Source organism: Gossypium hirsutum, chromosome D06 (assembly GCF_007990345.1).
Source record: "Gossypium hirsutum isolate 1008001.06 chromosome D06, Gossypium_hirsutum_v2.1, whole genome shotgun sequence".
Taxonomy (NCBI): Eukaryota; Viridiplantae; Streptophyta; class Magnoliopsida; order Malvales; family Malvaceae; genus Gossypium; species Gossypium hirsutum.
In genome coordinates, this window is record NC_053442.1 from 57,755,305 (window position 1) to 57,780,929 (window position 25,625).

The 25,625-nt window shown below is 35.7% G+C and overlaps 3 protein-coding genes and 1 non-coding gene across 6 annotated transcripts; 3 read left to right on the forward strand and 1 right to left on the reverse strand.

Annotated features, from left to right (window-relative positions):
* Window positions 1-1,148: 1,148 nt before the first annotated feature.
* On the reverse strand, window positions 1,149-2,131 carry LOC107910070 (mediator of RNA polymerase II transcription subunit 11). 2 transcript variants are annotated; one of them, XM_016837813.2, is made up of 3 exons: window positions 1,950-2,131; window positions 1,715-1,831; window positions 1,149-1,525 (listed from the first exon to the last, which is right to left on the reverse strand). In XM_016837813.2, the coding sequence occupies exons 1-3, from the start codon at window positions 2,001-2,003 to the stop codon at window positions 1,349-1,351; spliced, it is 348 nt and encodes a 115-aa protein (XP_016693302.2). In that variant the 5' UTR covers window positions 2,004-2,131; the 3' UTR covers window positions 1,149-1,348. The 2 variants fall into 2 exon arrangements, with proteins under 2 accessions (XP_016693302.2, XP_040951878.1); XM_041095944.1 differs by having other exon boundaries at window positions 1,715-1,878; window positions 1,950-2,091.
* Window positions 2,132-2,211: 80 nt separating this feature from the next.
* LOC107910071 (mitochondrial pyruvate carrier 4) lies at window positions 2,212-4,151 on the forward strand. The gene is made up of 5 exons (XM_016837814.2): window positions 2,212-2,349; window positions 3,035-3,133; window positions 3,337-3,389; window positions 3,562-3,635; window positions 3,877-4,151. Exons 1-5 carry the CDS (start codon window positions 2,295-2,297, stop codon window positions 3,920-3,922), a joined length of 327 nt encoding a protein of 108 aa, XP_016693303.1. The 5' UTR covers window positions 2,212-2,294; the 3' UTR covers window positions 3,923-4,151.
* A 595-nt stretch (window positions 4,152-4,746) lies between these two features.
* On the forward strand, window positions 4,747-8,274 carry LOC107910072 (phosphoribosylglycinamide formyltransferase, chloroplastic). Of its 2 annotated transcripts, XM_016837817.2 has the most exons (7): window positions 4,784-4,932; window positions 5,235-5,364; window positions 6,161-6,743; window positions 6,974-7,085; window positions 7,332-7,508; window positions 7,637-7,763; window positions 7,975-8,274. In XM_016837817.2, exons 3-7 carry the CDS (start codon window positions 6,362-6,364, stop codon window positions 8,086-8,088), a joined length of 912 nt encoding a protein of 303 aa, XP_016693306.1. In that variant the 5' UTR covers window positions 4,784-4,932; window positions 5,235-5,364; window positions 6,161-6,361; the 3' UTR covers window positions 8,089-8,274. The 2 variants fall into 2 exon arrangements, with proteins under 2 accessions (XP_016693307.1, XP_016693306.1); XM_016837818.2 differs by lacking the exon at window positions 5,235-5,364 and having other exon boundaries at window positions 4,747-4,932.
* Window positions 8,275-9,340: 1,066 nt separating this feature from the next.
* On the forward strand, window positions 9,341-9,440 carry LOC121218979 (small nucleolar RNA snoR109). Its single transcript, XR_005915460.1, has one exon. It is a non-coding gene; the product is annotated as a small nucleolar RNA snoR109 (small nucleolar RNA).
* The last annotated feature ends 16,185 nt before the right edge of the window (window positions 9,441-25,625 follow it).

A 25,625-nucleotide genomic window follows, 5' to 3' on the forward strand; every position in this document is an offset into this window, starting at 1 on the left:
GATAACTGAATCGATAGAATTTATAAATATGGAAAGTTCAATTTGTTGAACTATTTAGAATTAGAACCAAATTGATAGAATGTGTAAGTATTGAAAACTAAATATATTATTATACTAGTTTAAAAAAGCTACATTAGTGATGGAAGGTGACCAAAATAGATTCAAATAATAACGTTACCAACTAAATAGAAAATTTTCATAGTTGGGTGACCAAAACAGAAATGCAGTAATAGTTGGGTGACTAATTGTATAGTTTACCCAAACTTCAACCCATGAGCTATCAAGGCAAACTCAATAGTTGAACATAGGTCCAAGGATACCAAAACTGATGAAAAGCAGAAACTGTGCCATTTGCTTAACCGACAATATTTCCACAACCATATCATGAAGCAGTTTTACACTCAAAGTGTATGCACAACTATTTAAAACCATCCACATGCTAGAAATTTGTTCTTGTTAGCTCTACCCCATTCTCTTTTAGCATCATTGGAATAATATCTCATAATTGGGATAATATCAACAATGCAGCACCGCCATATGAAACTGAAACCTTGATAAATGAAATGAAATATTGAACTGAACTAGCATTATGCTCAATTATGACTATTTCCTATATAAGAGCGTGTTAAAAGCTATGCCTCCGAATGAGGCTCTACGGCAAAGTTTGGGAGGGAAGGCTTGAAAGATATGAAATGCAAGTTTCATTAACCAGCTTTTCTTTCACTTCTCACAACCAGTCAAAGATACTCACCTTGGCCTGCTTTGGGAGGGAAGGCTTGAAAGATATGAAATGGTTGCAGAAGGTGCAAGATTGATTGCAACTTGAAATCAAGAAATAGTTAGAGCTATAGAAAATCAGAATGGACCATTATCTATATCAGCACCGAGTTAAGCTCAGTGAACACATCTGAGAATTCTGAACATTTCACCAAATTAGTGAACTATGGACAAATCACAGCCATGAAGCATCTAAGAGACACTTTGGAAGTTCCACTTCAATCCATAGTGAAGCAGTAAACTGAAATGAAGTTCATAACAACATGTTTTCTAACAAAAAGTAACACTAGCACAAGCTCTTGACGGCCTCCAAAACACATAATAAGGATTGAATTGAGGCTAAAAGAGAAGTGAACTTTCAGGCAACAATTAAAAAAAAAACATACATACAAAAATGTCCAAAGGTTTGTTAAACTGAAAGCGCATACATGATAGAGTATTCAGCTTTACCATGCTATTCATTAAGATAATTCTCATAGTAAGAATTGATGACATTAAAGAAAAAAAGAGAGAAAACTGCTTGCCTATATCCTGATCTTGTCTGGCTATCTAGCTGCTAGCATTGAATCTTTCAAACAGTGGCCTGATATTCATCAATGGTTTGTTTCATTGCATCCAACTGGAAGAGCACATATTCGAGTTTCTTGCAACAGATTTCATTCGATATTCTCGAACTATAATCGCACTTCTCAAACGGGCGATACTCACAGGCACTCTTGATTTCATCCCTCAATGTCACTTGGATATCCTGGTTTTCAAAAACAGAAATCTGTTAATTATTGAAAATTTTCAACCCTTAAAAAAACTATATAAGTAAAGCTCCAATGCAATCTCAATTCAACCCAAAGTTCAAAACTAAACAATTCAAACCCTAATTCAAATCTTATCAGGAAATTTCAATCTTGAGAACAACGATAGAGCTTAATAAAGCAGGAACCTTGATCATCTTCATGAATTCACGGCAATGATTATTGATAAATTCTTTCCTGGGACCCGTTGGATTGGCGAGTTCATCCATGACACCTCCCGCCAGCTCCAAAACCCTAACGATTCTCTGTTATCCAATCGAAACCAGAGAAAGCTAGTTCCTTTCAGAATCGCCTATTCGAGGAAACCGCAATTTAACCATGGTTAAAGAAATTGCAATTGAAAGTGGGAAATTAGCTAATTACCTTCTCCACATTTTGAAGTCGCCGCAAAGAGGTATTCTGAGTGGGAGAATCCATGGAAATTAATTAATTTTTCTCTCGCTTCTTCAGTTCCAGCCAAAATACCCAAAATCACATCTCTCAGAATATAATATGAAGATTAAATACGCACCGTTTGACTACGTTACCATAGCGGCCGTTTGAAAGTCAAAACCCAAAAGCTCACGGTGATTACGTGTCAATATGTGATTGGATAGCTGCTTTGGGCATTAGCAAAAATAATGAACCCAAAACGGAACAAAATCCTTTATTTTTGTTAGACCAAAAACCAAAAGCAATTAGTAAAGTGGGGGAAAGCGAGTTGAATCTATGGCGTCCTCCAAGTTACAGGCTCTGTGGAACCACCCTGCCGGACCCAAAACCAGTGAGTTGACTCGCTCGTTCTTTTAATCTGATATCGTACTAATAGATCCTTTATTGTCATTTACGGGATTAATTCATATTAGCAAAACCTCAATCCCTCTTTTTTTTTATTTTGGAATCGTTTTTCCCGTCGAGATCCATGCTTTTGAACTTTAGATTCGTTGGGTATTTGGGTTTCTATTTAATCTGTTTGAGACGTATAGTTTGATATATTTTGAAACTTTCATGGCTAAAGAAAACTAGATCCATGATCTCCTTTATTCTATAGTATATGAAATTTTTTTGTTCAATTGGAATTGAGGCAGTTCCCAGAATCTAGATTTGGTGCAAATAGTTGGGCTCCTTTAATTTGAATGCCCGGGTAGATTAATTTCCTTTAACTATGAAAATTCAAGTTTTTGGCTTGTGAAATTATATGATAACAAGCGAGTATAGGGTTTGTTGCATACGTGTGAGGTTGTGACAATGATTTGCTACTTTAGTTTGTAGATTGATTGAGAGAGTGAGATGTTATGAGCTTCTAATAATCCCACATGTCTGAATGGATATTTTGTAGATGATATATTGACGTGTACAATCTGCAGAAATGGTTTATTGCTTTGTACTAACAATAAATGATCTCACCATTTCGGTTCTTGATTCTTAAAGCATTCATTCATGAGCTTATTGCTTGTTTCCCATTTCAGTTCACTTTTGGGCACCAACTTTTAAATGGGGCATTAGCATAGCGAATGTGGCTGACTTTGCTAAACCACCGGAAAAACTTTCCTACCCTCAGCAAATAGGTACATGTTGTTTATCGATTTCTAACAGACCTATCTATGTGTGTTGCATATGTCTTGCCACCTCTTATTTTACTCTCATAGTTGTTTCTTTATATGTATATTGAAGACTTGTTGAATTATTCGCATTTACTTCTTAACTTTTTTATGCCCACATCGTGATAGCGTCCTCTTGTAGTTTCTGAATGTTGTTTTTTGATACGCAGCGGTTACTGCAACTGGAATTATCTGGTCACGCTACAGCACTGTAATCACTCCGGTAAGTTTGATGATTGATTGGATTGCCTAACCTAAAAAAGTTGAGAAACTTGACGTTATCAAAGAGAAATATATGAAAAAACACTCAAATAGTACAGATAATGGTTATAATCAGGAACATAAGGTTCGGGTTGTTTTTTATTCTCAGTCATTGTTTGATCTCTAAAATGCAGAAAAATTGGAATCTCTTCAGTGTAAACATTGCTATGGCTGGAACAGGCATATACCAACTAACACGAAAAATAAAGTAAGTAAACTCAACCAATGATTATCTGTTTCCCCTAACTTTTACGAACTTTTGCATTATATACTGGATGTATTAGTAGAGCAAGGAGGGAAACACTTCTTATTCCAATAATTTTATCGAAGGCAGAGCCGGCCGTTGCATCTGAATGATCTTTCCTTCTTGCTCTGTTTTTGTTACCGTTTATTCGCTGTTGCTGCCCTCTGATGCACGGTTTTATAAAACTTTTTTGTTGATATTTCAGACATGATTACTTTTCGGAGGCAGAGCCAGCCGTTGCATCTGAATGATGACGAAATCTTCTGAAATCCTTTGTTTTTAATGGAACAAATTATCAGTTATCTTGCCTTGTTTTTCTGTTAATTAAAAGTTACACTTTGGCCCTATGGCTTTGAATTATTCAAGCATGTTGTGTTGTGGAAAAATTGGAACTTGATGATGATGATTGTAGAGCCATCAACTGATACTGAACTGAGCAACAGAATCCCAAAAATTTTTAATAATGCTTTTGTTCCCTCACTTCTCTTTTACAATCTTTAGGTACAAATTTTCCTATGCATTCATATGGAAAGTTTGATTTCCATTGGGAGCAAGCCTTGGAAATCTTTACTTAGTATATATTTATAGGTATTTATGCATTAAACGAAATTAATTGTTTCCCCATAAAATAAATTTTATATTTTGATAACTTAATTTTATATATTATGAGTTAGAATAAAGAAGTTAAAAGCTACATTAAAAAAAGGGTAAATTACATTATTAATTACTAAATTAAGGGTAAGCTTTTGTTTTGGTCACTTAATTTAAAAAAGTACAATTTGATACAATGGATCAGTATCCATTGAACTGTAGAAGGTAAAAAAAACTTTTTATTGGTACAGGCAATGTGAATAAAGAAAATCATATAATATCAATTTTAACAACCCAATCATTTAAATGAAAACTTTTGAATAGTTTAATGACTAAATTATAACATTTTTTAATTAAGTGACCAAAACAAAAATTTACCTATAGTTTAGTGACTAATACTGCAATTTATCCAAAAAGAAACCTACATTTTTTTAGCTAGCAACTGAAAAAACTAACTTATATATTATTTTTATTTATTAATTATCTGTATTATATAATTAACCCAAAAGATATACCAACCCAACCCAGTCATTCATATAACCCAACCCAACCCTAGAAATCTAAACCCAAAATCATTCTTATTCTCCCTCTCTCACACTGCAGCTGCTGGCTCTTCCCATCGCAGCCATCTCTTTGTCGGTCGACGGTTGCTTCCTGGTCAGAGAGAAAGGTAAAATCCCTCCTTGGCTCTCTCGACTTTCTGTGTTTATGTAAAACCAGATGTTGCTCAAATTAACACCAAAATTCCTTTTTATCAGTATATTTAGCTTCAAATATCATTTGGCAGTAGGCTTTTTGTATTTGAATTTATGCAATTGAAAACCAATGATCCCATTGAAGCAGCCCATGTGGTGTTAATAAGAAGGCTTCAAAAATGGTCCAATATAACAACCCAGCTTGTATCTAATAAAACTCATCGTTTTAGGTCTTTAGTTTAACCCTTTTCTTTCTTCCTTTTTTTTCCAACGCCAGACTCACTAGTCGAATAATCGTACAGTCCAGAGGCACCCACTCCTTTCTTTCTTGCTTACTGTCTCTCTTCATTACCATAAAATTATATTTCTCTCCATCGACCCCTATCCCAAGCTCTCAGCTGCACCAGGTCAGTATTTCTACAAAGTGTTTTTTTTTTGTATTTATTTAGCTAAGGGATTTGAAAATTGCGGGAAGTTGCTGCTCATCACGATTCTCTATTCACCTTCTTGTTATGCTTCCAAACCTTTGAGTGCCTTGGAATGTTATGATACTGAAACCATATTTGCTTCTTACTCTGCTGCTTTTTATACATAATGTAGTCAAATGCTTTTTTTTTCTATAGATATGGTCTGTTTTTGTTTGTTTGGGTCGAAGGAATTGTCATTTGAAATCTTGAAATTTACGTGAGATCCGAGTGTTATGTTAATAAAACAATGTTAGTGAATGTTGGATTAATTTTAATGCATAACGAATTATTGAATGTTGGGATGGAACGGTAGCTACTAATCGTTTAGAGATAGCTTAAAAATTGCTAGTCTTTGGATATTGCTGAACCATGACTAAGCTTCTTAAACAATGTTTAATTTGATTCGAGTTTAGCTGATATAGTTTTGCTTTATAATTTGAATCTCCTTGGTGGCAGCATTATACATTGATTGATATTTATGCTTCTGCTTTTTAGGGTTGTCTGCTTTTAATCTTATTATGTGGAGATTGTTCCTGCTCTGTGTTTCACTTTCTCCTGAAGTCTTTAGCTTAAACAGGAGTGAAGCTCATTGTTTTAGCTTTATTGTTTCTCGTAATGTTCAAAGAGAGTATTTACAATGAGATTCCATCTCTCTCTCTGCAGTGCTTCGTCATGATGGTTCTTGATCATCTTTGTCTGCATGTAAATGCTTAACACTGGAACTTGTATTTTGCAGGAAGTAATTTGAAGGTTTTATGAACTCTACAATCTCCGACGCGAAATCAATTGAGTTTATTTCCGTTTTTATCCATTTATTGCATAGAATGCTAATATCTAGCTTTTGGGGTCTTGTTGCATCCACTACTCAGTGTTGAGAGAATACAAAAACTTTTTTTTCTCCTTTTTCCCCAATTCGTCACATTTATCTTCGATTTTAATGGAACCACAAAGCTTGTTCTCTGGGTTTTGCTCAAACTCAATAACCCCATTATATAGAAATCCTCAAAATCCATTATCTTCCTCACCACCTTCTCTTTCTTTTCCTTGTTTCAATCAATCCAAACATCAAGTTTCTTTTGAAATGCAATATTTCCTATCTTCTCAAAGGTTGAGGTCTGTAAGAAGATTACTGTGTAAAAACAGTGTAGAAAAAGTAAGTAATCTTGTCTCTGAGAAGGAAGGTTCAAAATCATGGGTTAAGCGGAAAAGGCTAGCTGTTTTTGTCTCTGGTGGAGGCTCGAATTTCAGGTCAATTAACCAAGCATGCATTGAAGGCTTTGTCAATGGAGATGTTGTAGTTTTGGTCACTAATAAACATGGTAATTTGTTCTCTTAAATAAAATGCTAGTGAAATTTATAATTTTGTAAGTCTGTTTGTAATTTGCCAGAATATAATTGCTTTAACAAAAACTTTGAATTAGAATATAATTTAAGTAATGTTATTCAAATTTACAAGTTTAGTTGCTGCCCTTGAGTCTTGAGATGATGAAATCTTTCTTGCAACTTCAGGAATCATGTATATTCTTTTTTTTTTTTTTGATTATGGCAGCTTGTGGAGGTGCACAATATGCTAGAGATAAAGGCATCCCAGTTATTTTGTTCCCAAAAACAAAAGATGAACCTGACGGTCTATCTCCTGATGACCTTGTAAAGGTTCTTAGGTTGTTTCTTCTTTCAAATCTGGTTATCTTGGTTAGTTTCTTTTGGCATTCATAAATAGTAGTGGTATACGATTATTATTATTTTTCTTATGCTTAGTCTCTTATCATATTAACTGTTTACCAATATAATACAATCCAAAGGAAGCTTTTGATGCTCTTAAAATTTTTGAGAGTTTCTTATCATCTTTTTATTGCTTATGGAAATGATTAATCACTTATTCTTGTATTACATTTTATCGAACTCAGGGAATTTGAGGTTGATTTTATTCTTTTGGCTGGATATCTGAAACTTATACCGGCAGAGTTGATTCGAGCTTATTCTAGATCAATTTTCAACATCCATCCATCTCTTCTTCCATCTTTTGGAGGTAAAGGCTATTATGGTATGAAAGTGCATAAAGCAGTTATTGCTTCTGGAGCAAGGTATAATTTTGCCTTTAGTTTCACATATCATGTTTCTGTTTTAGTCTTCTTTGTATTTTTATTGTTATTCTTGGCATTTTGAATTTTATCAGTTAGTGAAGTCTTCTTTCTTGTTCATGATTGTTTAGATACTCAGGTGCAACAATACACTTTGTTGATGAGCATTACGATACGGGTCGAATACTTGCACAGAAAATTGTCCCTGTTCTTGCCAATGACACCGCTGAGGAGTTAGCTGCTAGGGTTTTGCGAGAGGTGAGGTTCTTTTATGTTGTTTTTTCCTTAAGAAAATGTTTTTGTACATTTAACATCACACCGAAACGAATCACACTATAGTAAATTGATAGTAAGATGGTGACAAAATCAAGGTATACTTATTGCCAAGTTCATTTTCATATTCTGCGTTGCAAATCAGAAAGCTCATTAAGGATTTAGCAACTTTACAATGATTATCGTACTTTTACAGGAACATAAATTATACGTAGAGGTGACAACTGCTTTATGCGAAGACCGGATAGTTTGGAGAGAAGATGGTGTTCCTCTCATTCAGAGCAAAGAAAATCCAGAAGAATATTACTAACAAAACTTAATTGCAGCACTTGCATTTTGTTATTTAGACAGTTGGAAGTTATTGTATCCTTAAACTCAGATGTTATGATTTTGCAAGTACAACAATAAGTTGGGAGATTACATATTTTTCCCGGTATGCAAACATGTGCTTAGGCATTTGCCTTTTTATTGTTGTAAATGGAAACTGTTTTGCTTATCAAGTTCTCGTCATCTATTGAGAGAAAATGCTTATGCTTAGCTTGCTCTTATACTAATTTTTGAGAGTGAATGGAGCAAAAATGCCAAAAAATAAATATTTTATAAATTTAGGGTGGGTTTGGATTGGCGGTGCGTTTACCGGCAGTTAGTGTAAAAGCAACTGTGGCAGTGATATTAAATATTGTAGTGTAAGACAAAAAATAAGCTAAACATAGCGTACTGTATCCCATTGAAACCCACCCTTAACCTAACTAGTTTCAAATGACTTGTGTTTTCTTTTTGTACCTTAGTTTGATAAATTTACTTGTCTAAATATTTGAGGGATGATTTGGAGAAAGTGAAGAACAAATTGAATGAGGATATAATTAACAAAGCTTTATTTTCTGATAAAAATGAAAATGCTTTATCTATTCCCGCTACTTGATTGTAAACAGGGGTATATTTTGGTTTTAATCCTTCTATTATATTAAAATTTGAGAACTAATTTTTCTCTGACATAATGTACTATTATCAGTAGGTTCAAACTGATTACACCTCAAGTTAGTTGTTTTCATTAAAGTGACTACTTTTGGGTAAGTGAAAATCTAGCCAATCATATCCAATCGATAATAAATTAACATGTTAGATGAAGGCTGATGGCTTTTTTAAAAATATCTATATTACCATTTAACGAAAGCAACTAACTTTAAGGGGTTTTCAATTTGGACCTACAAATTGTGTCAAATTATAGTAGGGGATTAAATACAAAATATTAACACAGAAGAGGGACTAAAAGCAAAATTAGAGGTGTTTTGTGTCAGCGTCACACTGATCACCATTTTGAACTCCATAAAGATGTGCGGCTGAGATCTCTCCTCCTTTTCAGTTGCCCTAGATATTTCCTCTATATAAACAATAACAAACAGATACAGCGCCTAGGGTTTTATATTAGTATCGGCTCTTCAGTCTTGGAGCTTTCCCCTCCGTTTTCGACAATTAAGAAAATGATGACAAGGTATGGAAGCTACATGTACCAAGGGAAGGGTGTGAGTGAAATCAGTACCCTTGATCTTGACTTGCCAATGTGGCTGTAGCTATATCAAATCTAAATGGCTGAGAAGTTAACTGGCCGGTTGTCGTGATTATTCTCCGTCGATTAATCTGCTTACCGAACTTCTCACAGTTTCGTTTTTCTTTTTCATTTGCTCATCTATAGTTATTTCTTTATCAATTAAGAACAAGCACGAACTGATTTGGCTACCTGTACTGTTTCGAGTTTCAGCACTATTCTCACCGTTCTTGCTCATTGAAAAGTAAGAGTCATCGGCCGGTTTAACCGATTCAATGGGGAGATGTAGTAGGACTTAAATCTAATTCAAATGCATTTATTATAGCTAACTGAATTAAAGCTAATTAAATTTTAAGATAAATAACATTTAAGTTTATATTTTGATTAATTAATTTTAAAAAATTATAAAATAAGTATGCAATAAATTGATTAAAATGATAAAGAACTACAATGAGATTACGTGTTTTGACATTATCTGAGAATAGAAAATTATGGGACAGTTTTAGGTCGTCAGAAGCTGCAATCGATAATCTCAAAAGGCCGCTAATCACGTCGAGAGGCCACATTTGTAGTGTAGCCATTGCAGGCCACTTCCATATTTCTTTCTTCCAACTGCTGGTCAATTGGCAATCTTAAAAGCCAATCATCCATTAGTTTCCAACTTCATACTTCCACATCTCCAGTTTTCTTTTTTCTTTTTATTGAAACCGAAATAGTTGTTCTTACCACTACATTACGGGTATACTTAAGGAAAACTGTTAGCTTACCCTTCCTGATTTCTTAAAAGAATCACCAACTTATTTGATCATTAAAATTTTTTTTTTATTTATGCTGCAAACCCGCGTTACTTTCTATTACATCCAAACTGTCACAGCTACAAATTTCCTCTTGGCATTGGCAAAGAAGCTAGATGGGTTTTTTGACTTCCATTGTTGTCTTCTTCATTGTCTTTAGTTTAACTTCTTTAATCCAATGAAACTTGACATTCAATTGTTGTCAAGCTTAGATAGGAAAGATAAATGATAATAATAAGTAGGGCAAGTAGACCTGATCATGAGTCAGATCAGTATAAAATTTTAAGCTCGAGTTTGGCTCAGGCTGAAAATTGAGTTTTAAATTTTGTTTAAGTTCGGACCATATAAAAAAAAATGCTAAATCAGATCTCGACTCGATTCGTTTTCCAGCGCGTAGATCTCGAAAAGTTATTCGAAATAAAAAAAAAAATTGTCTCAATCGGACAACCGAGCCAAAAGTTATGGCCTTTCAAAGTTTTCCAAGCTAAAAACACACTGTTCATGCCACGTCAGCAAATCGCGTCCTAGAGGGCGCGATTTCCTTCCACGTCAACAAATCGCGCTGACGTGGACGCGATTTCCTGCGCATACCCTGACATCGCGCTGACGTGGACGCGATTTTGCGGAAAATGGCCCATTTCGGTAAATTTTGAAAAAAACCGACCTTTTTGGTTATTTGCCCTAAAAGTTGAGTAACCAACTAAAGTTGTTTACCATTTACTTAAATATTCAAAGTTGAAAAGTACTCTTATACACATCAGGGATAATGAAAGATTCTTATATAAAACAAGGGTTAATTCCACTAATGTTCTCAAACTATGGTTTAGATTTTAAATTAGTTCAATAATTTCAAGGCATTTTAATTTAGTCATCAAAGTATGTGTCTCGTATCAATAAGCTCCTTCTATTAGCCTGGCTATCAACTTAGGTGTTAAATGTCAATTCAGATATGATCTAGAACATGATTAAAACACATGATCAAATTGTAAAATATTATATGGATCTAACATGTTAAAAACCTATGTCATTAGGGATATTCTTTTAACATGTAAAATCCAAAATTGTTGAAACAGCAGCTAGATATGAGTTTGGTATCTAACCCAAACTAATGGTGAGATTGCCCAAAAGACTTAATTGATAAGATACGAATACTCTAAGGACTCATTTAGAATGTTTTTAAGTTTGGGGACCAATTTAGGGTCTAGGTCATAGTTTAGGGGTGTCTTCTAGAATTAATCCATAAAAGAATGATGCCGCCCAAGCTCTCGTTGTTGCCATTGAGCATTCACATTTCCAAAGTAGAGTTCACCCCCTTTTGTTCTTTATAAATCTCATTCAAACGCTAATTCCTAGCTCTCCCAACTCTGCCCAAATCCATGCTATCTGACATTTGGTGATTTTATTTCATAAGGAGGTCCAATTCCAATGGGTGCAAAAGCAAGCAAGCCCTCCAATTCAAAGCGAGATCAAGCCAAGTCATTTAGTTCAACTCAAAGATCATCCTCCATCATTCAATCCATGAAACCCGAGTGCTTAAAAAAGAGGAAGAAGAAGAATAAGAAGAAGCAGACAAAAGTGAGGACGTTGACTCTAGAGGATTGGCTATTAGCTTCACCTGGTCCTAAAGGGTTGAACCCAGATTATCTTAATGGAGGTGAACTTCATGTCTTCAAACACTTGTCAAGAAGGGTACATCATCATCATCGAAGTGGACCCATTACAACAGGAGATAATAATTTGTGTTTGGAACAGGGTTCAGGGGAGGATGTTTCAGGTTCTTCATTTAGGGGAAGCCATAATGGAAAGTTGAAAAAGAAGGTTAGCTTTAAGTTGCCTGAAGTGGGTGACATTGTGCTATTTTACTCAGCAGCTGAATCATTCGAGAGTGATTACCGATCCTTTTAATGCCCGCTGCTACGTGTTGCGTGTTGTTGGGCTTTGCTTTCACATCCATCTTTTCTCTTGTTTCTACTTGATGTGAATGATCTCTTTATTGCAAATTACAAATGTTTTAGGTTTCTTTGAGTTAAAACATATTCTGAATGGGAGTTCTGATTTGCTTTTCTCATTTCGTTTTGCCAATATTAAAATTATTGTTTTTATTCATATATATATGTAAGAATATATTATACAATAAACCCTCAAGTTTTTGTTGAAATATTCATAGATGATCTTTTTATGTTTATATGTCCTTGAAAACATTAGAAATGACTAATAAATATCAAATGGGACGAAGATAGGCAATTATAGATGAATGTATATAACATTCATGGGAGTATAAGTTGTAATCAAGTTCTAATTTCCATAGTGGATTGGGTTTGAGATTAGAACAAACCGTGCCAATATTGGAGTGCCAATAAATTTGACGATATTTGTCCTTGCGTTGTTCTATTACCATCCTTAATTAAAACAATTTGAACTTTTAATAAATGATTTCTAAACTTCTATAAAGCCCAAGTCAATACTATTAATTTAGCTAATCATAGGTTCTGCTCAACTAGATTTAAGTATGGTATCAATATCACACATGATTGTCCAAATTTAAGACTTGAATAGATGTCTTAAATGTTTTTTTAAATTTGTATAGGCTTGTTTGTTATTATTTTTTAAAATATATATATTTAATATCTAGTAATCTTATATACTTTTTATTTTATTGAAAATTTAAATTTAAATAACTTAACATATTTTATGGTATTTACATTATAGTATATCTATCCTTCTGGTAAGATATGAATAATTTCTATTAGTTTGTATTAAGTATGGCTAGGATAAGGTATTCATGCGTTTAAGGTTAAGGGTTGAGTAAGGTCTGTAAAATAATTGAATAAATTTTTGAAAAGAACAGCGCATCTGTATGTTAATAAAGGTATCCGTCATGATGGTCTGATAATATTGGACATGAATAAATTCGTAGCTGTGTGTGACTTAAAAACTAGACAATGTGGGTTCGTTTGTGTTACGAAATGGTTGAATTAGAGTTATCTGGAATCTGTTTTGTCTGAGTTGTATAATGACTTCATCTGAAATCATATGAAATCTGATTATTGTTTATTTGAGAGTTTGGGGTTCTGGAGTAAAATGGCATGAAAATCATTTGAATGATCTACGTAGTATATTATCAGTATGGGTTATGTGGTATTTGTTCAGGGTATGATATGATTAATAGTTTGTTGATACTTAGATCTGCATGAGTATTTGCTGTTAGAGTAATAAGAGCAGTTAGAAGTCAGTTAGCAATTAGAAGTCAGTTAACACAAACTGTAAGTAGTTAGCAGTTACGTTATTGTTACGTGTATTACTATAAATGCATGTATCAATATATCATGAATGAGTAATGTAATCTTGATAGTCATATTATTCAAGATATTCTTTGTATAATTCAACATGGTATCAGATGTCAGTTTGTTTCTGGGAATGATATCTTAAGTATCATTTGTTTTGTATGGAGCCACTATCTAGTCCGTCTGCTACTGGTGCTGTACAGTCTCCTACACCCACGATGGCTTCTAACCTTGCTACTAGTGCTGTTGATAGTACGTTCTTCTCTACCAAGAAGGTCAGTATTCTTCTTGACGACACCAATTATCTTTTGTGGCGACAACAGGTGTTTTTGGCAGTTAAAGCATATAAACTTCAAGGGTTTCTTGATTTGCGAACTGTCCCACCTCCTGCGATGATTCCAGATGATAATGGAGTACTTCAAAAAAATGATGAGTTTACATGATTTGAGCAGCAAGATAGCGCTATTGCTTCTTGGCTCTTGTCTTTAGTAAGTAAAACGGTCCTTCCTCATCTTATTGGGTTGGACACGAGTGCACAAATCTGGAATGCAATTGTGTCTCTCTATGGCAGCAAAACTACCTCTCGACTGATGTTCTATCGTCGTGTGCTGCATTCACAGCGAAAGGGGGATCTTACTATGAGAGAATTCTTGATGAAAGTCAAGTCTTACTGTGACAATCTTGCTAGCTGTGGAGAGGTTATCAGTGAACATGAGCATGTCACTGCTATACTTAATGTCTACCATGCGAATATGAATCCATTGTCTCAATCATTGTTGGAAGTCAAGTGCCATATAGTCTGCAGAGTGTTTCAACAATGTTAATTGATGCTGAAGCTCGACAGCAAGTGACCATGGCTGAGGCTCCAAGCTCAGCCTATCTTGTTTCTCAACAAGTGGCTGAACCTGCAAACACTGATTCTGAATCAACTTATTGTCCGGCTTATCGTCCATCTAGCTCTAGAGGCCGTGGACGTGGTCGTTACTCAGGAACCCGTGTTCAATGCCAGCTTTGTGGCAAGACAGGTCATTTAGTAGATCGCTGTTACCACAGGTTTGATGCAACCTATAAAAGTGCTAACTATAGACCTCCACCACAAGCAAATGTGTGTATATATGGGCCTAACTCCCCATGGGCACCACATGCTGTACCATTACAGTCACCTATGGCCTCAATACCTCTAAGTAACTGGACATATCAGTCACCTCCTCTGTCTCACTGGGCGAATCCGTTGATTGGTAACTATGTGCAACAACCTCAGTTCTCATCTTCTACTGCACCTCAGGCTAATGCAACATTAGCTACTCCTAACACGGTTGTTGACTCGGCCTGGTACCCTGACTCGGGAGCCACACATCACCTTACTCACTCGACGGTCTCTCTTGGGGATAATCCCTCTCACACTGGGCCAGGTGAGGTGTATGTTGGAAATGGTAATGCCCTCCCTGTCTTATGCTCTGGTCAGTTTTCCTTGCTCACTAGGACACGACCGCTTTATATGGAATCACTGTTGTATAACCTGGTATAACTAAAAATTTACTTTCTGTGTCAAAATTCACAAGAGACAACCAGGTGATGTTTGAGTTCTTCCCTACACGGTGTAAAGTACATGACTTAAAGACCATAGAAACACTTCTTGAAGGTTCAGTGCACAGTGAACTCTACAAGCTCCATTTAAAAGATGATCTGTCAAAAGTTAAGCCTACTTGCGCAGCTAGTTGCCTTACAGTCAATACTTCTGTGCCTCTCCATGTTTGGCACTCTAGGCTAGGCCATCCTTGTAAAAACGCACTACTCAAGGCTTTGCAGAGTTGTAATGTGTTAGTTGATAATAATAAAGAATTGAAAGCTTGTGTTGCATGCCACCTAGGCAATGAGCATAAACAACTTTTTTCCATTTCATTATCTCAGTATAATGCACCGTTACAGCTTGTGGTTGTAGACGTTTGGGGGCCTGCTCCAGTATACTTTAATGGCTTCCAGTATTATGTGGCCTTTACTGATGCCTATACTAGGTTTACCTGGGTTTATTTTTTGCGTAGGAAGTCGAAGTTCTTGCGATGTTTTCTCAGTTTCATAAATAGGCTGAACGAATACTTGGGTTGAAGCTTCAAACATTGCAGGCAGATGGAGGGGTGAGTTTCAAGCTCTCAGACAGTATCTGGCACAATATGGTATTGTACACCGTTTTGCATGTCCGTATACATCAGCTCAGAATGGCCTAGTTGAGCGCAAACACCGTTAAATTGTTGAAACAGGGCTTTCTATGCTTGCTCATGCTTCCATGCCTGTGGCTTATTGGAATGATGCATTCAGTAATGCTGTCTATCTCCTCAACCGATTACCCACTGCACCTCTAAACTTTGTCTCGTCGTATGAAAAATTGTTTCAAATCAAATCTGATTATTCTTTTCTCCGAACCTTTGGGTGTCTTTGCTTCCCGAACCTTAGACCATATAACAACCACAAACTTCAATTACGCTCCACACCATGTCTTTTCCTAGGATATTCACCTAGTCATAAAGGATATCGTTGTCAAACCTATAGTGGAAAAATATACATTTCTAGACATGTCACCTTCCATGAAGAGGTGTTTCCCTACATTAACTCTACCTCACCCATGTCCATGCCTCAAACACAAACTAGCTCCACTACTTATACTTTCACCCCGAACCCAATCACAAAGTTGTCCGTCTTCTGTCCCAATGACAGTCACCACTCCACAACCTTTGACCTCTTCCCACTCCTAACCTACCAAGTTCAACACAGGCATCTCTGAATGCATTTTTTTCTCCTTCAGCCGTTGCTGCATCTACTTCATCCCCATGTCTTGCTCCCCACAATTCACATGACATGGTCACTCGCAGCAAAGCTGGCATCTACAAGCTAAAGGTTTATCTCAGTAGTGCTCACTCACCTCTTGATGTTCCTACGGATATTCATACTGCCATGACACAGAAGTGTTGGAGTGATGCAGTGTTTGCTGAACTAAGTGCACTTACTCGCAATAACACATGGAGCTCGTATCCTCTTCCTCCTCACCGTCGAACGGTTGGCTGTAAATGGCTATTTAAAGTAAAAAATGAACGGATAGAACTGTTGACCGGTACAAGGCTCGGCAAGTCGCGAAAGGGTTCTCTCAACATGCTGGCATTGACTTTCGCGAGACATTCAGTCCAGTGGTATAAGCTGTCACTAGTGCTAGGCTGGCCATTGCGTCAAGTTGACATGAACAATGCCTTCTTGAATGGAGAGCTGACTGAAGAAATTTTCATAGACCGGCCACCTGGCATTGAGGTACTTGGTCCCAATGGTCAGCTGATGGTGTGCAAGTTAAATAAAGCCCTGTACGGCTTGCGTCAGGTACCATGTGCCTGGTTTCATACACTCAAGCAAATTTTGGTCAACACGCTTGGATTTTGTGAGTCAAAGGCTGACCCCTCCCTATTCATTCGATGTGCTGGAGAAAGTCGGTTGCTACTTATGGCTTATGTTGATGATATAGTCATCACCGGTAACTCTAATGAGGACATTGACAACATAGTGCTTCAACTTCACAATCAGTTTGCTCTAAAAGACTTGGGGTGTCTCAATTTTTTTCTTGGTGTTGAAGTTCAGTCTGTTCCTCAAGGGCTGTTTCTTACACAGAAGAAGTATATTCAGGAAATCCTCTATAAAACAGGCATGGAAGGAGCAGCAGCTACACCTACCCCTATAGTCAGTATGCCCAAGTTAGTTGCTGTTGATAATGATAAAACATGTGTTGATGGTCAGCTCTATCGCAGTACTGTTGGCATGTTACAGTATTCGTGTATCACACGGCCTGACTTATCTTTTTGTGTGAATAAGCTTAGCCAGTATATGAACGCACCAGGTGAGACTCATTGGAAGGCTGTTAAAGGAGTTTTTCGATACTTAGCTGGTATGCTGGAGCACGGGTTGTTCTTTTCACAAGGACAGCTCAAACTGGTATGTTATTTTGATGCCGACTGGGCGTCATCTGTTTAAGATAGACGATCCACTACAGGGTATGTGATCTACCTAGGGACAAATCCAATAGTTTGGTGCTCAAAGAAACAAGCAGTAGTTTTCAGGTCCTCCCCAGAAGCCGAGTATCGTAGCCTGGCGAATTGTGTGTCTGAACTTCTGTGGATCAAACAGTTGCTGGAAGAAGTTGGTATACCCATGGAACAGTCACCTGTAGTCTGGTGTGACAACACCTCCACTGTATCTATGGTTGCCAATCCAACTCACCATGCTAAGGTTAAACATGTCGGAATTGATCATCATTTCGTGCGGGAGAAAGTCCTTGATGGCTCCTTGTAAGTCAATTTTGTACCATCAGCCAGTCAGATTGCAGATGTTCTTACAAAACCAATCACCCACAAACAGTTTGCCAACCTTCAACATGCTCTCAAAGTCACCACAAAAGACACATAGTCTGGTTTTCAAAAAGAAAAAAAAACCAGGAGAATGTTAGAGTAATAAGAGCAGTTAGAAGTCAGTTAACACAAACTGTAAGTAGTTAGCAGTTATGTTATTGTTTACGTGTATTACTATAAATGCATGTATCAATATACCATGAATGAGTAATGTAATCTTGATGGTCATATTATTCAAGATATTCTTTGTATAATTCAACATTTGCCAAACATGTATGTAACTGCCAATGACTAACAACCGTGGATAGCCACTTTGGGCTAAATGTATGTGTGAAGAGATGGTCAATAAGTAATGGACTGCAAAGAATATGGCTATGGTGTTTTAAGCAAGTAAATAAGAAAACGTTTGGATAATTAAGTCAATTTGTTAGTTGAAGGAATTGGTATGAGTAAAAGAGCAATAATTGACGTATAGTTGTAAGTTGGAGATTTTGACTGTGTAATATCTCGCCCAGCGAAGCCACAATATTTGAGTATTATTATTAGAAGTAAGATTTATAGAATAGGTTCTGAGTGAATATGGAACTAGATATGACTAAGTGCTAGAAGACTATAGAAAGTGCCTTTAAGATAAACCTTTATTAAGGCGAGCTTGGTGGTCTGGCAAACTCCTTTACAAGGTATACGCCACCCCAGCTGATGGACGTTAATGTTTATCCCTTAAGTGCTAAGCCCTTAGTTTTAAAGAAAGATCAGCTTTATTATTATTTTATTTGGAAACATTTAGTTGGCCTACAGAGTACTAGTTAAAATGGGACAATGTTTTTGAAATTGAAAGGACATGCATTTAAGATGATAGAGAATGTTATTAGTTAAGGAAGGGTAGTGGGAGGACAAACTTGCCCACTAAGTTTTCTTTTCGCGTGCACCTGTATAAAGCCAGCATTGGCTTCCTGACCAAGTTTTGTGCTTTCTTTAGCAAACTTAAATTTTCTCTCCAAAAAACTCTCTCTGTATTTTTCTGAAAAACTCAAGAACTAAGACTTGCCTGATGGATCGAGTTTGTTGTATTCAGTAAAATCCATCGATGTTGGTACCTGGTAAATATCAATGAAACTCAAGTTATTTTTATGGTTATTTACGGGCCCTTAGGGTTTTATGCTTTAGGGTTAATTTAAGGGAAACAAGGAGGAAACTTTCAGATTCAGTGTTTCCTGTTAACAGTCTTGTTAGAGATGTTTAATTTATGGTAAAATGATATGATAAGATAACTCTTCGTGTTATAGCTTAAGAAACCCCTAAAAGCTCCCGAGATAAGGGAAATGGTCCTACTGTCTGAGCTTTTCTGCAACTTGTCTGGTCAATTCCTTCCTACTCCATAAATGTGTCATGTTTTTGATCATGTTTGGTATAATGTAATTTTACCTATTCTATGAAGGTAAAGTGTTTGCACCAAAGTAACAAATGTTTATTATGAAAAGTATGGTTTGGCATATCTGCATAAATGTTATAAGGGTCTTACTTCGTGTTGAATTTATACCCGCATACTTTGAAAGGAACCATATGGTTTGAAGAAAAAAGAAATGAAATCATGGCATTGCTTTCAATGATATGAACATTGAATTGAAAGATCGCGATACATGAGAATGGTTATGTAGCCTCTGATAGGGCAAGTGTAATTACAAACCAGATTAGCAAAGCATGACAAAGGAAAAGAAATGTACGAATAATATGATCTCTGAACATGGACTAGGGTTTTAGCCAACACGAAGAAGGTTGTCTACATGAATGTATGGGCGCAATATATGCGCCAAAGGAACTTAATCTACTATAAGGTCTGTGTAAGTTCTGTATTTTGTCAATGGGTGAATTGTATAAAGTCTGCTTATATATAGTATTTTCCAATGGGCAAACTATGTATTTCACTGAGTTAGGAAGGTTCATTTGTTTATTGTATGTATAGTTATTTTAGTGTCTATTCTGAAACTCACTAAGTTCTATGAACTTACTCCGTTACCTTTTCCTTCTCAAGATCATTGAAGAAGTAAAGAAATTACCAAAGACTACGCTAGAGGATATTTTCTGTTGTATGACTTCTAATGATTTTGTGTTATGCATGACAATGGACGTGGCGTTAAGGCTTAGGATTTTAAAGAATTATATTTTGTAACTAAAATTGTATTCGTCAAATTATAATTTTTACCTTACTTTTGTAATGAAGCTTATGGTCTCAATTTGTAATAGTTTACTTCATGATTTAATATTTCAAAATTTTGTTATCTTAAGTTAGCTTTGATGAAGTCTAACTTCTTTTCAAATTGTGTTTGGAGAAAAGGGAAGGATGTAAGGCTGTAACACGTCATTCCTGGATCCTCCTCAAAGGTCAAGTATAGAGCGCTACAATTTTGGTATCAGAGCCAAGGTTTAGCCTATTCTCAGAGAAATCGAAAGCAGTGTCACATCCCTACTATGCATAATGCACTTGTGGCTTAGTCCTTAATGTTTTGCACTAAGATAACTTTTCTTTTGTAGTAAGATGAGAAAGGTGTTTGAAAGTTCAAGAGAAGCAACAGGGGAAGACATGGAAAGCCATGTTCCCACCTAGGAACAGGTTAGTATAGCCAACAACAACAACGTTGAGAATGTAGGGAATGCATTCTAGAAAATGTTTTTCACCATGATGACTCAGTTGTTCGAACAAATCATAGGAAATAAACAAGAGCAATCGCCACAACAACCGTAACATCCTCAGTAACCATGCCCTAAAGAGGTAAGCCCTGTAATGACTCGATAGTCAAGGATGTCGAAAAGTGCATTCCCGAGACTCCATTCCCGTCAATCAGACTTGTAAATATTTTTAAAATATTTTAAAAATATTTACAAAGTTAGTTGTGTAGTCAATTAGATTTTGATTAAGTGAATTTGCATGAATTAAGAGTTATTAATGTATAAGGACTAAATCACGTATAAGTTAAAAGTTGATTTATAGTTTGGAATTAATTGAGGGACTAAAATAGTAAATATACATTTACTTTAATTAGTGGAAGACATTAATGAGTTAGATATATATAACATATATGTAAACTTATTATAAATATTATATTAGTTAATAAGTTAAAAGTATGTATATATGTATTATATAATATATAATATATAATATATGATAAAAACAAAATAAAAGAAATAATAAAAAGAAAGTGGTGGAATGCAAATTGAAAGAAAAAGAAGAAATAAAAGAAATAAAATAGAAAGAAAGAAGAAATAAAAGAAATAAAATAGAAAGAAAGAAGAAGGGTGACCGACAACACCTCAGGGATTTATAAGTTTCAATTTCAATTGGTTAGTCAATTTAGTCATTTTTCTTGTAATATTTATATTTTTGGAATCCGGTGTATAGAGCTATTCGACCCATGTTGAAATTTTAGTATTGATTAAAATTTTACGTATTGTTATTGTTGAATATTTTTAGTTTTAGGGATTAAATTGATTGATTTTTAAGTTAGAAACGGAAAAGGATCAAATTGTAGAACAAATTGTAAATTTAGAGTTATAGGGAATAAATTGTGAAAAATTCAAAATTTAAAGGTATAATTAAAAATAGGGAGTTAAATTTAACTCAAAGTGAAATTGGTATAAAATATAGAATTAAATGTGGAAGTTAAAAATTAGCCTCGGTTAAAGGACTAAATTGAAATTGAGCAAATATTGTGTAAAATTTGAAATATTCAATGTGGAATTGAATTGTGTTGTATTGATGTGTTTTAATTTTTTTAATTCCGTAGTTAACGTCGTACCAAAATCCTCATCTAAAAAGGGAAAGGATAAAATCGACGTCAAATAGCTTGGAATCCACAATTTGTGTTTCTATAATCTGAACTAAGTCGTAAATTATTGCATGTTGATTTATTGCATATAGTAAGCATTAGAGGTGAGAACTATTGTACTTTATAATTGAATTGAATTTATAGTCAATTGAAATGGATTGAATTGGTATGTTATGAAATTATTGAATTTGTAAAGATTGGATTGAATGTATGTGTACATGTGATAATGTGCTTATATGAAGATTTGAGATTGGATATATAGTTGAAAGTGAAATGGAACCCTACTAACTATTTCAGGCTAAGTAGGATATATGTTGCAAGCCATAGGATAGGAAGAGTTTAGGGATTTCTTCGACTTCGAGTCGATGAGGCGGTGGGTGTCAAACTAGTGTGTTGGTTGGATCCGTGTATCCGTCCCAGTTCGAGTCGTGTTAATAGGGGTAATTAAATAATAAAGTTCCATAATTGATATTGAAATGACATGGTATGTGAAATGGAAATGAGATAGTGGATTGAAAAAATGAAAAATGAAATATGTTGTGATCAAATGGAATATATGAGTTATGTACTCATGACTTGAATATGGAATGGATAATGACATTGTATAAAGAAACGTGGATTGATATGTGAAAAGTTATTTATATAGCAAGTGATGTGAATTGAGATATTTGTTATAAACAATATGAAAACATGTAAAGATTGAGCATAGTATAAAATAATATGATGTTATGCATGAATTTGAGATGATGATATATTGTAATTGTAAGCTTAGACAATAGTGTGATTGTATAATTCAATTTGAGCATTTAGGTATCATTATGTCTTTAATTGTTTGGATTATAGAAACATTACTGAGTTTTACTTAGCGTACGGTTTTGTTTTCCGTGCGCAGGTTAGGTACTTCTCTTTTGATCGCCGACTCAGCATCCAACAACAATCCTGATCTCAAGTGTGGTGATGTTACCTTTTGTGATGGCATGTACCTAAGATGTCTTAGTTGATAGTTATTTTGTGAATGGATTGTAAATTGAGTTATAAATATAATGTTGGTTTGAGTATATAAATATATATTGGTGTTTGAAGCCATAATTTGGCATGTTATTTTGGAACCAATTCTTGTTAGGTGTATGTGAACTTAAGCTTGATGTTTTAGGTAGTTATAAGTTAGGCTACTTTGAATGATTTGGTATGCTTAAAATCTTGATATGAATTATGCATAGATGATATGTTTTGATGATATAAATTGTGGTACGAATGAGAGTATATTAGTTAGGCACCTAAGGTGATTGTTTTTGAATGTTTTGAATATGTTTGATCATATTTTGAATAGGTTAAATGATTGGTTTTTGAGTTGTTTAATGCCTAAGCAAGTAGGAATTGGTAAACTTGTTGTTTAAAGTACATTTTTGGTCCACACGACCAGACAAATGGGCATGTGACTTGGTCGTGTGAGATACACGACCGTGTGTCATCTGTTGAGTGCTTAGGGAGCAAGTCAACTAACAAACGGCTTGGAACACGGGCATGTGAGGCCATTTCAAGAGTTACATGGCCTGGCACATGAGCGTGTGGCTAGTTTGTGTGACCCAAGTCAGAGAGTTATACGGGCACAGACACGAGCTAGGACACGACCGTGTGTCCCTATTTCGAATGTTACATGGCCTGAAACACAGGCGTGCATCTCAGCCGTATGAGTCACACAGCCTAGCCACACGGCCGTGTGACCCTTACAGTTTGAATTTTTCTAACTTTTTCCTCAATGTTTCAAATGTTCTCGATTGAGTCCCGAATCGTTTCTAAAGTGATTCTAAGGCCTCGAGGGCTTGAATAAGGGACGATATACATGTATATTAATGAATTATGCTATGTTTACTAAAATATTTAGAAATGAATGATTTAGGTTAGTTTATTCGGTAATGCTCTATAACCTTATTTCGGCGACGAATATGGGTTAGGGGTGTTACATGCCTAGTGCAACCTATTCCCCCTGCACCTGTTGTGGCTCCCTCTAAGACTGATCCTTTCCGAGAAATTCGAAAAAAATACGTTAAGGAATTTCTTAGCAATAAGGGGGATGACCCTACGGTAGCTGAGTAGTGGTTGTCTCGGATGTGTAGAGTGATCAATGAACTAAAATTAATCATGAAGATAGTCTTCGATGCGTCGTATCTTTTTTGGAAGGGAAAGCATACCAATGGTGGGAGACCTTGGTTAGCGTTACCCTAGAACGATTGATTAAGTGGGACTTCTTTTTAGAAAAGTTCAGAGAGTGATACATCAACCAAATTTTTGTCGAGCAAATGAAAAAGGGTCTTTTGTATTTGAGGCAAGGTAGATTACCTGTGATGGAATATGAGTGTGAATTTCTTTGGGGTAGTTGCTACGCCAAGGGTATGTTCCAAACGGAAAAAGAAATGTGCAACAAGTTTGAATGGGGCCTTGGGGATGAGATCTGTACCTTTTTAGCGGCCTCTGGATATTGGATTTTGGTAGAAATGACAGCCAAGGCCTACAAGATGGAGTCAATCATCAAAGGACAAAGTAAAAGCTTTGAGAGAGAGAAAAATAAAGAGAAACATATCGAGCCCTCCTGATCCCTCTAATTTTAAGAAACCAAAGGACCACACCTTCTCAACTTCAAGAAAATATTCGCATTTCATCGGTTACAAATGTGAAGGATTCAGCAAGTTAGCTATTTCTGTGGCTAATTCTGGTGGTTCTAGGATGGTGAAAGGTGAATGTGATTACTGTGAGAGAAATCACGGTGGTAAGTGCAGGAAGAAACTAAGAGTCTACTTTAGATGTCGGTTCAAGAACCATTTGGTTAAGGGCTACTCGTCCTAGTCCGAGTTTAGCATTGAATAAGATGTTAAAGGACTTTAGCAATTTCTCCATGAGAATAGAAAAAAAAAATGGCGGCTAAGTCTAGTTCAGTTTAGGGATCGCAAAGAAAGAACTTTGGTAGGACAAGCTCTAGCGTGTCAGCTCGGGCTTACGTAATGAAGGCTAAGGAAGATGCAAACCTACCTGAGGTTATAATTGGTAATTTTTCTTTCCTTAGTAATAATATTTATGCTTTAAGTGATTCTGATTCAACATATTCTTATATCTGCACTAAGGTTATAGAGGATCTTAGGTTTGAAATAGTATATTCTGAAATAAATATATTACTAACAAACATTTTGGGTCAAAGTACGGTAGTCAATAGGTTAATATGGGATTGTCCTTTGGCTATTGGTGAGCACGTATTTTTAGCAGACTTGGTACTACTGAGTTTCCATGAGTTCGACGCTATTTTGGGATTAGATTAGCTGACCAGGCATAATGTGATGGTCGACTGTCGAACTAGAAGTGTACGCCTGACAATTGCTGAAGGGAAATGAGATAATGTTGTCTATTAAACAGTCAAAGTTGGCAAATAGAATCATTTTTGCGGTAACCACCAGGAAAATGATTATTTAAGGCACAAATGTGTATCTGGCATATATTATGGATATTCCCGAATACAAAAGCAAGATCAATCGAGTGCCTATCATGAGAGAGTTTCTAGATGTATTTTTTGAGGAGCTTCCTCGTATGCCCCCTAAGAGGGAGCTAGAGTTCTCAGTTGAATTGGAACCAAGGACAGCCCCTATTTCGTGCACGCCTTACAGAATGGCGCCAGTAAAACTCAAGGGGTTGAAAAAATAGTTATAGGATTTGTGGAGCAAGGGTTTTATTAGGCCTAGTGTGTCACCTTGGGGTGTGCCAATCTTATCCGTAAAAAAGAAAAACGGATCTATGCGTCTGTGCATCGACTACAAGCAGCTGAATAAGGTCATGATTAAAAACATGTACCATTTGCCTCGAATTGGGGATTCGTTTGATCAGTTAAGTGGAGCTTTAGTGTTCTCTAAGATTGACTTAATGTCAGGATACTATTAAATAAAGATTAAAGATATCAACGTACCTAAGACAGCTTTCCAGTCAATGTACAACTATTATGAGTTTCTTGTAATGTCATTTGGTTTTACTAAT